General features: G+C 34.8%; 1 protein-coding gene across 1 annotated transcript; it reads right to left on the bottom strand.

Moving 5' to 3' along the window:
* Positions 1–639: 639 nt before the first annotated feature.
* LOC100856555 (heterogeneous nuclear ribonucleoprotein H-like) lies at positions 640–2028 on the bottom strand. The gene is given in 3 exon segments (XM_038585110.1): positions 640–806; positions 857–1564; positions 1567–2028. Coding segments are annotated over 3 exon segments (1128 nt in total). The 5' UTR covers positions 1867–2028; the 3' UTR covers positions 640–686.
* Positions 2029–16548: the final 14520 nt, after the last annotated feature.

Here is a 16548-nt window from a genome sequence, read left to right as displayed (position 1 = left end):
TAGCTGGTTGAAAAACTTCAGTTGCCACAGCTTTTTTTTTTTTTTTTTTTTTTTAGTTTTTAAAAGAAGATTTATTTGACAAGTTTCACTTAGCGCAATACACCTAAAAGGAAATCACGATACAAGGAAAAGTTTAAATCAAGGCCTCAAAATTTCATACAAACACCAAGACCAAAATCCTAACGTATGGTGTTGCATCTCAAAGTTGTCCATTAACTTAAAAAAAAAAAAAAAAGCTTAAACTTACGTGCCTTAGAGGTTATTAAATGAAACTAGAATTAACAAACATGACAAATGTGCTCACTTTTAATCGTAGATACAGCTCCTATATTGCGTTTTACAAAAAAGTATGTCTTTCAACATGCATCCCAACAGTGTTCAATGTAACGTGGTAGAAGAGCAACATTTAACATAATTCAACTGCTTTAACCTAAATACACTTGCTGCTTATTAAGTACATCCTACAATAGAACTAGAGAAAAGCTGAAAATTGTTTAACAGTTCTAGTTTACTCAGGTGTTACATCCTAGATGAATGTTTGTGTTCAAAAATACTGAACCTTAAGTCTTTAAAACAATCCTGATTTCCACTTAGAGTAAGAAGCATCAATCACAAGCTTGTATTGCAAAACTGTTAAACTTTTTTTCTTTAAAAAACATTGACCAAGAGTCAGTGATCAGGATCAGTTACTTTCCCCATCCACCACTCACAGTGGACATGCTAGACATCCCTCCCATTCCGTTCACTCCCATAGATGCACGGCTTCCACTACTGTAGTAGCTGCTGCTCACTGCTCCTTGGCTGCCTATGCAATGTTTGATTGAAAATCACTGGAGTTTTCCTGTAAAACCTGGTCATATCCACTCATGCTGCTCTGGCCACCATAGCCGCCTCCATAACCACCACTCAGCTACTGACTGGCTGGGCCACCATAACTGGACTGGTTTGACAAGCCCATGCCTCCCATCATTTGGCTACCATAAGCACCACTGCTTGCTCCTGCTGTAGAATTCAAAAAGAGTTCTACATATCTGTGTTGCATATTTGCTTTGTCTTTTGACATAGCTGCCCCAGCATCTTCATGAGTTGCAAACTCGACATCTGCTTCACCAGCTACTCTGCCCCCGGGACCAATTTCAATATGTACTCTCACAGGGTTAAGCGGTGAAAAAAAAATATAAATGTCATTCTCAGTAGCTCTGTAAGGTAATCCCCGCATGTGTACACAATGTCCTGTCGTGCTCTGGAAAGTAGAGCCAGCATCCCCATATCTGTGATCAGACATTCCTGAACAACAGTAATTGAGGTCTCTTCCAAATCTATTGGACCCAAATCCATAGCCATCATTATAGCCATTATAATCATCATAGCCTCCATAACCTCCACCATAAGCACCACGCCTCATCCGTTCAAAGCCAGCTCCCCTGCCAATGCTGTTATACTCTCTGCCAGCTCCAGGTCGGTCATAGGGACCTGGCCGCTGCATGGCCATAAGCTTTCGTGGTGGATCATAGTGAGTTCTAACTTCAGCTCGACTGCTCTTAAAGATTTCCATATACCTGTGTGCCCTATTCTTTCCTTGTGTTTCTTTAGAGCCTTTTCAGCTATTTCCTGTGAAGCAAACTGCACAAAGGCCTCCCCCGTACTCCTCCCCTGGAAGTCCACCCTCAATGTTATCCCATTTGGCACGATTTCCAACCCTGAGAAGAGCTGAACAATTTCTTCCTTGCTACGTCCAAAGGGGAGTCCTCTAAGCCGTACAAAGCCATCATTGGCCTTGTCAGGACCATTTGGACCAGTATGCTTCAACACCCAATCCATTTCAACGTTGTTTGACTTGAATACTTCAACATATCTGTGTCCCATAGTTCCTCTGTCTTTTTTCAGGGCCAATTTGACTTCATCTTCTGATTCAAGTTCAACAAAAGCCTCGCCACTCGGTCTGCCTTCTCTGGTGTAGATGAAACGAATACCTTGAGCCCCATTTTGAATTTTGCAGTCAGAAAAAAAAAAAAATGCTGCACTTCATCTGCCAAGCAAGACCAAGGCAAGCCCCCTCCTTTCACTGATGTCAGACCTGCATCATGGTCATGGGACCTTCCTGCCTATTTTACGTGATAAGAACTTCCCTGATAACGTCTCTCACATATCTACTCCAGTCTCAGCACTTGCCTCTCAGAAGACAAAAATGACACAATTTGTCAATAAAAAAGGTGTTGCACTTCAATTGATTCAGCATATCATGTGTCACCTCCTTCCCACACTCTTTCAATTGGAAGCAGTCCCAATTGCATTGCCTTCCAAAGTCCTTACATATTTTTTTAAGTGAATACTCCTTTTAAAAAACTTGTTTCAGTATGACTAGTCTCTCTGACCCTAAGTGGAAATGAACAAGTGTCCTCACTACTTCCATAAATGCTCTCCTTTGTTTTCCACAAAAATAAATCTTAATCTTCTCCATGAAATATTTACTTTTAATTCCAAGACAAAATCTTTTTCTCTTTTCTAGATTTTTTATGCTCCCTAAAAGTTTATGCCATAAAATCTGACAATAGGATGCAACTTCTCAATTCGTGCCTTAAATTTTTATCTTATTTACAAAATTGATTAGAGCTAAAATTAATTTTGAGTTTTAACACTAAGGCCAAAGCTGTCTTTTCACAAATTTGGATTTTTAAAATATATATGTAAAAGATTTATTTTAATTTAAAAAAGAGTTGATTTTTACCATAGAATAACTGGAAAATCCGGAAGCTCAAAGTAGAAAATAACTCACAATCTCTGAGCATTGTTAATTATTATTGACATTTACTATATAAACAGGTATTATTTCTATTTTTCTATGCCTATATAAACACATAACTATAAAGTGTAGCATTTATGCACAGAAGTTTCCCTGTTTTACACCTACTGTAAGTTATTTGTTAATTGATATTTTGTTAAGCAAAGTTTTATTAACATTGTTAAAATGTAATGATTAAAAGTATCAGAAGTAGTATGATTGATTTAACCAATTCTTTAGTATTGAAACTAGGTTTTTAAAAATTTTTTTCTAAATATTAAATTATTCTACAAAATATATTTCTATACAGATATCTTTGATGTTTCCCTCAGGTTGAATTTCTACAATTCTAGATCAAATTTCTTTATACATTTTTTAAGCTCTTGATACATAGGACCAGAAATGCTAGAAAAGTTGTGACAATTTAAATAATTTTGATATTGTCCTGATCTTTAGTAATATTTTAAGTTTTTTTCTTCAGTTTTATAGACATGTTTTTGTGTTTTTATTTATATTTGCACATTTACTTAGCCAACTTTTTTTTTTTTTTTCTCAATTTTGCTGCTTCTAATATGAGGGGGAGAAAAAAAGAATGGACTTTGGATTCCTTCAAACCTAAATTTGAGCTCTGATTATTAAACTTAGTTTTTGTAACTCAGAGCCAGTCACTTAAACTCTAAGACTCAGGGCTGGTTTTGTTTTGTTTTGTTTTTTGTTTTGTTTTGTTTTGTTTTGTTTTGTTTTGTTTTAATAGTCTCCACAACCAGCATGGAGCCCAACTGGAGATCAAGAGTCAGATGTTTAAGTGACTGAGTCACTGAGGCGCCCCAGTGAAAAACTCTTAATACATTATCTAGCATATAGAAACTGCTCAAAAAAGTTAGTTATTATTAGCTTATAAATCTTGAATCTTTTTGATTGTTGTTAAATTTCTATTCACGTTCTCATTGTTCTTGCTGAGGCATGAATGTTAATTCAGACACACAAAAGTCAGTGATTCTACCCATTATTAAGCTTTGTTAATAATGTCAAGGATGCAGGTAATTGCAAGGCACTGGCAAAGCATAAAGGAGTCTGGAACTATCAGTGCTACTCTTCAGGTCCTTCTTCTATTACATTGTGCCCTCGTCCAGATGTAACATATGGGGTTTCTAAGTTAAGCAACCAGGATATTACTTACACAATAGGAAACTCTTTTGGCTCTGAAATGCTCCCAATTTATATTCATTTATATAACTAATGTGATATTTTCTAGAGAGCTATTCCCCATAAATACATGGATTCCAGTTATGATCCATTTAAGTAATCCTGGAGTATGCAACATCCTGCCGAAAACATTCCGTGGACTCACCTACCAGTAAATAGCATTAGTGTGCTTGCCAGAACATGTGTTATTAGTATGTTTACAAAGAGATTACACGGAATTAAATTTTAGTGTTGCTATTTTGATTTGTAAAAATTCTTTATACAATAGGAAAAAATATCCAACCTTTTGTCGTATATGTCACAAAAATTCTCCTCCCAGGATTTTATTCTCTCTTGAATACTATTAGTGGCATTTCTGATCAACAGAAGTACTTGTGTATGTAGTACTATTTTTTTCTTTAGTCAATCTTATCATTTTCTTTTTATTTAAGAAAAGATGTTACTTAGATAGCCATAGCCCCTTTTAAGATCAAATGAACATTAAACTTAATCTTTTAGAACTTGTAATGTTAAAGCATCTAAAAATAATTTTGTTATAATAAGTGAAGTTAGGATCCTTAAAAAGAATATCTTCAAAAAATTAACCAATTATCTTATTATTTAAAATTATAAATATTCGCTGTTCACATTTATCTGAAATAATAGGACTATCAGATCATAAATACTTACAATGTACATAATTCATCTCACTTGATTTCCTATTGTTGCCATGAATTCTCTTTCTCACCCCAGTCTTGTCATATCCTGTTCATTTTAGAAATCTATACTTTCATTTAATATCTAGAACAGTATTAGTCTTCTCCCCTCACTTCATTATTCTTTAGTTGCATGATTTCCTTTGCTAACCTTTCTTATTCATGCTTATAGATGACTTTTTGGTTCATGTTGTTCAGTACTTCCCAAAATCCTGCTGCTATTTTGATGAGAATTTTATTGCTTGGTATGTATTTTGGAGAAAACTGAGTAATTTTGCATTTCTCAGCATTAGTATCCAGGACATAGTATCTCTCTACTTATTCAACTATTTTATGTCATTCAGGAAAATGTTGAATTTTTCTTACAAATATCCTATCTATATCTTGTCTAAATATTCTCCTGTATTTTTATGTTTTTGTACTTATTAAGAATGGTATACTTTCCTATTATGTTTCTTAAATGAATATTGGTGATTGTTTGTGCTAGAATTTTATTTAGTTTACCTGTGTCTGTTTTTAATAGTTTTCTTCCTACATGCTCTCTTTGTTATATTTTCATTCCAAAATAATGATAACTTTGTAGAAGGAATAATGAAATTTCCTTTTTTTTTTCCTATGCTGTAGGACAGCTTTATCCGTATAAAAATTATCTATGACTTGAGCGTCTTGGATAAGCTCATTCATAAAATTACATAAAAATATTGTTTTTCAAAAGTAGTTATTTGAGGGGCACCTGGGTTGCTCAGTCAGTTCAGTGTCTTACTCTTGGATTCAGGTCAGACCATGAACTCCTACTCATGAGATCAAGCTCTGGGTCAGGCTCCATGCCCAGCTTAAGATTCTCTCTCTCCCTCTCCCTCTGCCATTCCACCCCCAACACTCTCTTCTCATGCATGCTCTCTTTCTTTCTCAAAAAGAAAGTAGTTATTTGACAGATTTTTCAATATTAACTGTGATATTCTTCTATATCAAATTTATATTAAAATTTTAACATCACTTTACATAATCACAAAGACTGGATTATCAAGCAGATGTTCCTGAAATACACATTATAAACCACATTAGGTTTTACTAATAATTAGCAAAAGATACAGGAAAAAAAACAATAGCCATCAGTTCACTGTTCTAGTCAGTTGCCTGTATTAGATAACGCAGCTTCCCCAAAGTCCCCTTTTCTACATTAAAACACATTTTGCCTTCAGAGTAACAGATGATCTCTAATTATGTGTGTGGTACAAGTTACCCTAGGGAGTACTAGATACTGCTTAGTATAATGGTATACTAGTTTAGATAATTTACTAGTGGCATACCTAAAGAATCTATTTGAGCAATATCATTCCTATGTGCAAATGTGCCTCATAAATTATAATGCATCAGCATGCTTAGAAGAAATTCTCATCCAAGTGAAATGGGTATGTCCAATGTGGTGAAGACCAAGATAACTTGTTCTGTTGTAATCAACACAAAATATAGCATTTAATTATAATTATCAAATTTCTTCTACATTATTGGCTATTTCATCTCCACATTCTTATTTTTCTCTGTATGTATTTTCCCTTATTTCCTACTTAGACTAGAGATCTTGCTTAACTTTGCATTTTTGTTTCAAGAACCATAACTTATCATAGAGCAACTCTCTTATAATTTAAGTCATTATTTTCTATATGGATAAAATTACTAAAAAAATTTTTAAATTTTATTTATTCATGAGAGACATAGACAGAGAACCAGGAGACACAGGCAGAGAGAGAAGTAGGCTCCATGCAAGGAGCCTGATGTGGGACTCGATCCTGGATCCAGATGCCCTGAGCCAAAGACAGACACTCTACCACTGAGCCACCCAGGTGTCCCACTAAAAAATGTTTATTCAGTGACCATTAAACAACATGGAGTACATAAGTTTCTATAAACACATTAACAAGAAAGATTTTGAAAATTTCCTAAAGATTGTTTTGTGGCCCAGAATGTGGTCTATTTTGGTGAAATACTCATGTGCACTTGAAAATAATGTGAATTCTATCACTCTTGATGGAAGTGTTCTATAAATTTCAGTTAGGTCAATTTGGATGTAGTGTTCTTCAAGTCATTTATAGCCTTACTGACATTCTTCTTATTTATTCTATAACTTAGAGAAGGATGTTGAAATCCTCAACTAAAATTATGGATTTATTTATTTATCATTTTAATTCTCTTATATTTTGCTTCATGAACTCAGAATAAGAATAATTTCCATTAGATGAACACACATTAAGGACTGTTGTGTACCCTTGAGAATTGAGCCCTTTGTCCATATGCAATATTGTCTTTATTCCTGGTGATATTTCTTGTTGAAAGTCTACTTTGTCTGGAATTAATACTGTTACTCCATATTTCTTCTTTGCAGTGTTGGCATAGCATATTTTTTCGTACTTTTACTTTTAACTTATCTACATCTAAGTTCAGAGTAGAGTTTTTGTAGATAGCTCTGCAGAATTGTGAAACTGCAATTTGCAGGGTAAATCCTCCATAAGACAGCACTTGCTTCTGACACCAACTGCGAGTCCAGGGATTTCCCCACATCTCCTTTGAGTTTAGTAATTTACTAGAATGAACTGAGGCGAAAATATTATTTCTGGGATATGGGATCACCTCTATTTCAGATAGGTCTTTAATGCAGAGGTTTGAGTTAATCTAAGTAAGAGGTAGGCTAACTTTGGAGTTTGCTCTGCCTGTGTTCATATTCAGTACATTACAGATTTCAGTTTTTTGTTTTGTTATGTGTTTGTTTTTAAAAAATCTGGTTCACACTCAGCTTTAATCTACCCTTTGCAGTGTACCATGGGAAAGGTATGTCTTGTACAAGTTACTTGTTACTTGATATTATCCTGGCGGTGGGTGGCCAATGACAGAGCATTCCACGTGGTTATTTTCTTGTGGGTCTTGCGGGTTTGGTCTTCTCCATACTCTTTCACTCCATTGGCTGAACAGATATTCCTCTCTCTCTTCCAGTGATGATTTTTTCCCTGCTCCTTTTTTCTAGTCACAAGAGATCTTCTCCAGTGCCTGTAGGACAACAGTATTTTACCCCTCTGTTCACATGAAGGTTTTGTTTCTAAGGGGCAGTAAAGTTGAAAGTGTTTCAGTGGAGTTCTGTGCTCTTCTAACAGCTGTCCTCTCTCAGATTTTCACTTAGGGAAATTCTTTCAAGACATTTCTTTTTTGTGTTTGTGCATGTGTGTGCGTGTGTATGTGTGTGTGTGTGTGTGTGTGTGTGTGATCACCTGGTGGATGCAGATGCATGAAATACTTTCAAGAGGGTATGGACAATTTTTTAAAGCTATCTTTCCAGGGCATTTTTTACTTCCTTCTATCCATTTGCCAATCATTTTAGCAGAACTTGACTTACCAGTGTCTGGTTTACCCAGCCCAAGTAAATAAGAAATTATGCTTCACTTCTCCCCGTATGAGCTTGCCTCTTTTTATATTTTGAGCCATTTGGTTGTCTTGTTGATTTCAACACTTCATGGGTTCCAGAAAATCATGAACCTGATGTTTGTCAGGTTATTTTTGTTGTGTGTTTAGAGATGATGTTCTGTTCAGCCCTCAACATCTCTAAATGGAAACCAGAAGTCGCATATCTATTATTTTAAATTGTTTTTTTACTTATTTTTCTAAAGATTTTTATTTATTTATTGAAGGGGGAGGGAGTGAGAGAGAGTGAGAGCAGAGTGCAAGGAAAAGGAAAAGTGCTGAGTAGGGAGCCTGCTGTGGGACTCAATCCCAGGACTCTGGAATCATGACCTGAGCCTAAGACAGATGTTCAACCGACTGAGCCACCCATGTGCCCCAGTTTTTACTATTATAACATTATTGTTTACTTGTTTGTAAGGTCAGTCAGTAACTGAGTATTTGTTTGGTATCTATTCCTTCCTCAACAACTTTCTAGGCCATATAAACATCCTCTGTAAATCTAAAATTATGTATATGAAAATATTTTAAGAGCTATAACAAAAAGAGGGAGAAAAACTACAACATGATTTCTATCTTTAAAATATGGACTTATTGGTCCAACACAGTTCATTTGACTCAAATCCATGTTCAGGGAATGAAATTGTGGAAATTAACTATGAGCTAAATTTTACATGTTCATTTATTATAAAGTGTGAAGAACCAAAGTCTTAGAGTTGTATTAATTATTATCCACTTGATACTTTGAGGAAAGCAATAAAAATAACTTCTAGATAATTTGACAATTCATTATTATTAAAATAATAGCTTACATTTACATTTATAAATAAATTTGATACTAGATAACAAAATAAAAAGGTACTCAAAGTCATTTGCCGAATGAAGTTTTTCCTATTATAATTATCAAATGCCTTTCGATCTGTTACTGTCATCATTACTGCAAAGATCAAACATCCAATGAGTCAGGACATAGAGTCAAATGCCACAGAAACTGCTGTTTAGTATATTGAAGAAGAAAAAGAAATGTAGACAAAAATACAAAATTATTAGCCATATTTAATCAGGGAAATTATCTGAGTAATTGGAATTATCTACCAAAGCACCAAACATATATGTGTATTAAATCTTAAAGTTTGGTGGAAAACAAAAAGCTTTCCAAAATCTGCTAGAGTACTTACTTCAAAAGAAGAAAATTGTATCAAAAATAGACTGAGCTCTGACAAAAACAGACATGACTAATTTTATCATGTTATTTTGTCCTAAATACACCTCTAAACTTGTTGCTTAAAGGTGACCAAATAGTCTCTACTTTACAAGCAAAACCAGGTCTAGGCTCAGCCTACAATCAACTATAATTTGGTCAAACCAAGAACAGAAGGTGGCTTTATGTCTGAGCAATGTATTTAATTTTGACAACCTGACTTCTTAGGGCTTCACTCATCAAAAGCTCAGCACATAAACGCACTGCCTGCAGCCCTGCATTGATTGTCAGCACAATTAATTGCCAGGAAAACTGCAGCTTTATTAAGTATACGGTACTAACAATAAAAACATCACTATTTATAGCACAGAGCATGGCGGGATATCTATACAAATAAAATATAACAATAATAAACAAAAGGCCAGCCAGTAGTCCCACAGAAGAACATCAATGAATCTGTTTTAATGCCAAGCCACAACAGGATACTCAAGTGTCCCTGGGCATAAGACACTGCAACCTCTACTAAAAGACAAGAGCTTTTCGTGATCTCTGCAGTGTGAAAAGTGGATGTCAACCAGCCTCTTCAGAATTATTTTTTATGGTCTCAAATCTCCATTTCCCCTATGCCTGGCTACAGGAATGGTGTCTGGGCAGGAGACAGATGAGGGTCACAGGGTCCAATTATAGTCAGTATTGAAGAATATTTTAGAATTTAATCAGTGATGGCATTTTAAAAGTTGATACATATTGATACACTTGAGGGATTATAAATGGCATATTGGTAGCATTGACAAAGCTTCAGCCTGGCAGTAAAGACTGGCATTACAACATCAGCTTGGTTTCCGAAATGAAGGTAAAGTAGATTTTTTCTGTATCTTTTCATTTAGATAGATATTCATAGTGCGCATTGGCAGTGTAGAGTTTAATTTTCCTGTGACTCATAGAGAGACTAACATGCTTAAAAAGGAAAGGAAGAGGAACAGGAGTGCAGAGACCAACATGTGTTGAACACTGTGTGAAACATTTGGGGACCAATGATTACCTCCAACACAACACTGGTTAGTTCACTCAGCAATATGGTGATTACTGTAGTCAAAATGTCTGAGCAATAAAGCATATCTGCACTAGTAAGCCTTTAAAATATGTTTGGAACATTAAATTAGAAGAAAAATAGAATTTGTTTTATCACCCACATTTTTATCATCATTCTTCAAATACTAATAGGAGTTTCATAGAAGTATTTTGTGCAACACCATTGATTTTGAGAGTAGTGGTGCAGAAGATCAAGCCCCATTCTGCTATATTGGGTCCAATATACCACAATACCTTGTGTAATACACAGAAAACGATGGAATTGCATAAGGCCACTTAATTGTGAAGGTTAGCTCAGTTAAAATGTAAGCATTACATATGCATTAGGAACTTCGCTAAGTGCATTACATGCATTGTAGACTTTAATGCAGACCTCTTGGCTGAAGCATAGAAGCAATTTCAAATACCAGTGCAAAACAAATTCTTAATTTACTGGGAGAAACCTGAGCCTCAGAGAGGTTAATATGACCTATCTGAATCCCTTTGCTAGTTGGACACAGAAACAGAATAGAACTATCTTTATCCTTTTTTCCCTTAAGCTATATACCATGCAAACAAGCTGATATTCAAGTAACTACTGTACTTGATTCTATTACAAGCTGTAACAGTAGAGTTATGTTAGAGAAAAACACATGATTACTAACACACAGAACTGAGTTCAAAATTTTTTAAAAATTTTAAATTGCTGTAAGTTGTTACATCAGAATAACGCAAAACTCCTTAGGTACAGGAAGCCATATCTTACTCATCTTTGTGGTTTCAACACATGACACACCTGCAAGTACCACATGTTCACAGTTCTGTCTGGTAGCCGAAATCATTCATTTATATTCATCTCTTCAAATTGAGAAATTTTCAGTCTCTTAGCTCAAAATAAATCCTCTGGATTAAGGATTTCCCTTAAAAAGAATTTGGAATGCCATTTTGCAGTTATCACGCTTGTCAGGGAGGTAGAGGAGATGAATTGGAGAAATCATCCACAGCGTCTCTGAGAAAAGGTTTATAACTCATTTTGTGTTATCCTAAACTATTCTCAGTCATCTACAAAATAAAGAAGCAAAAAACAAAATTAACTTTTGACAAGAGAAGAAAATGGGACAAAACATTGCACGCACACACATATACACACACAAACACACATTTAAAATATGATTAATTAAGTCCTCTGCACTCTAGCTCCATAGTTTAGAAAAAAAAAAAAAACTTCTATGACAAAAGTAAGAATAGAATAGGTATGGGACCCCTGGGTGGCTCAATGGTTGAGCGTCTGCCTTGGGCCCAGAGTGTGATCCTGGGGTCCTGGGATGGAGTCCCACATCGGGCTTCCTGCATGGAGCCTGCTTCTCCCTCTGCCTGTGTCTCTGCCTCTCTCTCTCTCTCTCTCTCTCTCTCTCGCTGTCTCTCTCTCTGTGTCTCTCATGAATAAATAAATAAAATCTTAAAAAGAAAAAGAATAGAGTAGGTACAAATAGAGCCAAATTCTTCTTGTTAACTTGACAGACCATGTCTAAATTTAGAAAGAGACAATGTGAGAAATGTTTTAAAATGTTGAACTACCAGCAAATTGTTTAACACAACTCTCTCCTCTGTTTGAACATCAGCAAATTGCTAATCAATGAGAAACATGATTTCTAAGCATTTTTTAATCACCCAGTGACTAAAATTTAGGGACTACTCTATTCTAGGCCCTGAACTAGGTGGAGGAGTCACAAATAAGTCAGGGTCCATGACTTTAAGAAAGTTAGACCTTTCAACTAGAAGCACATCTTATTTGGGCCAAGTTTGGAAGCCAGATTGGTAACCAATATGTATTAGAAGTATATATATACTATATATACATATACTGTGGGTATACACACACACACATATATATAAAATATATAATATATAGCAGGTAAATAATATATATTTTATATATATACATAAATTAAATATATAAATATATATTACATATTAAGTATATTATATATTAATATTTAATATATACTAAGTATTATAGTGTGTGTAAATAAATTAAATATATATTAAATATTAAGCATATATATTATACATTATACTGTGTACATTATGTGTATATATACATACCTACACACATATATAAAGTATATAGTACATAGTTGGTAAATAATATATATTTTTATATGTATATATACAACATATAATATAATATATAATAATATATAATATTAATATATAACACATTTGTATATATTTTATTTGTTTCTGGCTTTGAGTCAAATTCAAGCATGGGACTGTATCTTTATAGCTCTGTGATCTTGAAAAGATACTAATTAGTCTTGGCCTCAATTTTCTCATTTGTAAATTGTAAGACTATTTCATAAAGCTTTTGTGATAACTAAGTCAGACACTTTATAAGTACCAGTCACAAAGAGAATATTCAATGAATTATGATACTTTTCTTAAGAATTGCAATTTTGCAAGACTTAAGTGTTTCAGAAGCATTAAAACCTCTAGGAAGCTGTTGATTCAATTTACAAAATGTAAAGCCCATATTCAAATGACTCTGCTGATGTTAAGAAAGGCACTTGCATTAATTCCACAACTAAAGGAAATCTCCTAAGATGAAGGAAATACTGTAAAATGTTTTGTGGCTCCACAAACTGTTGAGAGAACCACACATGTTATGGTTATCTTTTTGTTTTGTCTTGTTTTCCTTAAGACAGAACAAAAAAACTCACAGTATGTGAATCCTAGGAAGCAATCTGGCCCCAGTAGCCATTTTTAACAAAAAGCTACTCAGATTCTGTGCGTGAGACCATATCCAGTAATGTGTAGAAAGATGTGTTTCCCTGACCACTTTGTCCAACTGTTTCAGCAGCCTTATTCTCCTTGCTCCAAGGGTCTCATCTTGAAAAACAAAAAGCAAGCAGTGAACTGACCTTCCACAAGGTGGACTTTATTGCAGCAAAATTACTGCACTAATCTTCCTCCTTTAAACTGTTATGGCAGGCGACTGTGGAATGAAAACAGAATAAAGTGCTGTCATTACAAAACTATAACATCGGGCAGAAATTCATTATAGTATCTTAAAGAAAACCAAATATTTCATGGGTGACATTGTCTTATTTCAGAAAAAGATATTAACACTTAAAATTCAAATGCCATATCTGTAGCTCTGCCTCAAAATATATACCACAGATGACTCATAATATGATCTGTGATTACGCTACTAGGCTCCAAAGCTGAATTTTTCATTCCCTAGGTTGGAGCCTTGTGATGACTTTCCTTGATCTATACAGCCCCTTTCCTGTGTGCTGAAGCAATCTCCTTGTTTTGGGACTGTCTCTGGTGATGTTTTTGGCCAACTGGAAGAATTGCTTTCTGGAATCTGTGTTGAGCACCATTGAGCACCACATTCCCCTTAATGCTGGAAGACATCCAGTCCCACATCTGTTACTCATTTATACCACTGAACTAGAAGCTGGGTCAGAAGAATGGGATTAGGAAACCCAGGGTGCTGAACCATTTTTTTTTTTTCCTTTTCTTTTCTCCTCACCTCTACCATCTTCCCATGAAGTGGTTTTTTACTATCAAATTGATAGAAAATGTATTAGGTGTATCTCTTACTGAGATTATGTTGGCCAAACATTTTCTCTAAATCTTCAAAGAACTTTGACTTTCCACATTTTTAACTTTGTTTTTTTTAAAATAAATTATTTTATTTTATTTTCTTAATTACTTTTCTTCCATCCTCAAAAATTTGAGGGGATCCCTGGGTGGCGCAGCGGTTTAGCGCCTGCCTTTGGCCCAGGGCGCGATCCTGGAGACCCGGGATCGAATCCCACATCGGGCTCCTGGTGCATGGAGCCTGCTTCTCCCTCTGCCTGTGTCTCTGCCCCTCTCTCTCTCTCTCTGTGACTATCATAAATAAATTAAAAAAAAATTTGAGGAGGAAAAAATGGTATCATTTTTGGAACTATGAGATTAAATATATTTGTATTCCTTTATTAACTGTTTAAGACCTTTGGCTATTTTATCTGATTTGGTAATCTTTTTTAAATTTAAATTTCAGTTAGTTAACAGTGTAATATTAGTTTCAATTGTACAATATAGTGATTCAACACTTGTATACATCACCTAGCCCTCATCACAACAAGTTCACTCCCTGATCCCCATCACCTACTTCACTCATGCCCCCACCCACCTCCCTTCTGATAACCAGCAAGTTGTTCTCTACAGTTAAGAGTCTGTTTCCTGGTTTGCCTCCTTCTCTCTCTCTTTGTTTTCCCCTTTGTTCATCTGTTGTGTTTCTTAAACTCCACATATGAGGGCACCTTGGTGGCTCAGTGGTTGAGCATCTGACTCTGGCTCAGGTTGTGATCCTAGGGTCCTGGGATCAAGTTCCGCATCCGGCTCCCCACAGGGAGCCTGCATCTTCCTCTGCCTATGTCTCTGCCTCTCTCTCTGTGTCTTTCATGAATAAATAAATAAAATCTTAAAACAAAAATTTTAAAAATCCACATGAGTGAAATCATGTGGTATTTGTCCCACTGACTTAGTATGCTTAGTATGATATGCTCTAGTTTTATCTATGTCATTGCAAATGGCAAGATTTCATTCTTTTTATGGCTGAGTACTATTCCATTATATATATAATATGTAACAATAAATATAACATATACTATGCATATTAAATATAAATACATATAATATATACCAAATATATTATATATAGATATATAATAATAAATATATATGTACACACCAAATCTTCTTTATTCAGTCATCAGTCGATGGATATTAGGGCTGCTTCCATATTTTGGCTATTGTAGATAAACTGCTATAAACATCAGGGTGCATAAATTAGTATTTTTGTATTCTTTGTATAAATATCTAGTAGTGCAATTGTTGAGTCATAGGGTAGTTCTATTTTTAACTTTGAGGAAATTCCATTCTATTTTCCAAAATATCTGCACCAAGTTTGCATTCCAACCAACAGTATGATCATTCACCCTTTTCTACAACCTCACCAGCACCTATTGTTTACTGTGTTGTTGATTTTAGCCATTCTGACAGGTGTGAACTCATATCTTGTTATAGTTATGATTTGCATTTCCCTGATGATCAGCGCTGTAGAGCATCTTCCCATGTGTCCATTGATCATCTGTATGTCTTCTTTGGAAAAATGTCTATTCATGTCTTCTGCCTTTTTTTTTAGTTGGATTATTCATTTTTCAGCTGTTGAGCTTTATAAGTTCTTTATACATTTTGGATACTAATTCTTTATCAGATATGTCATTTGCAAATATCTTCTCCCATTCCATAGATTGCCTTTTAGTTCTGTTGATTACTTCCTTCACTGTGCAGCAGCTTTTTATCTTGACAAAGTCCCAATAGTTCTTTTTTGCTTTTGTTTCCCTTGCCTCAGAAGATATATCTAGAAAAAAAAAAAAAGAAAAGGAGATATATCTAGAAAGAAGTTGCTACAGCTGATGTCAAAAAGGTTACTGCCTGTGTTCTCTGGATTTTTATGGTTTCAGGTCCCAAATTTAGGTCTTTACTCCATTTTTAATTTTTAAAAATTTTATAATAGTTTTAGATTTACAAGAAAATTATGACATTAGTATAGAAAGTTCCCATATTCCCCACACTCAGTTTCCACTTTTATTAACATCTTACAGGACTACCTGGGTGGCTCAGTCCATTAAGCATCCAACTCTTGATGTTGGCTCAGGTCATGACCTCCCTGCCCTGGGATTGAGGCCAGTGCCCCCCGCTTCAGGCTTGCACTCAGAGCAGAGTCTACTTGTCCCTCTCCCTCCCCCATGGCTCCTCCCCCAACTCATGTGAGTGCATTTTCTTTATAAATAAATAAATAAATAAATAAATAAATAAATAAATAAATAAAAAATCTTCTCTTAAAAAAAATCTTCTACTAACTTGGTATATTTGTTACAGTTAGTGAACCAGTATTGATAGATTATTTTAATTAAAGTCTATACTTCATCCAAATATCCTTAGTTTTTACCCAAAATTATATTTGGGTTTTGTTTTTTCTTTTTTTCAGAATCCCAACCTGGGCACTTTATTACATTAACTGGACATGCCTCCTTAGGCTCTTCTCTACTGTGAATATCTCCAATTTTCCTTGATTTTGATGGCTT

Source organism: Canis lupus, chromosome 37 (assembly GCF_011100685.1).
Source record: "Canis lupus familiaris isolate Mischka breed German Shepherd chromosome 37, alternate assembly UU_Cfam_GSD_1.0, whole genome shotgun sequence".
Lineage (NCBI taxonomy): Eukaryota > Metazoa > Chordata > Mammalia > Carnivora > Canidae > Canis > Canis lupus.
This window is presented reverse-complemented; position numbering and strand designations above follow the sequence as displayed.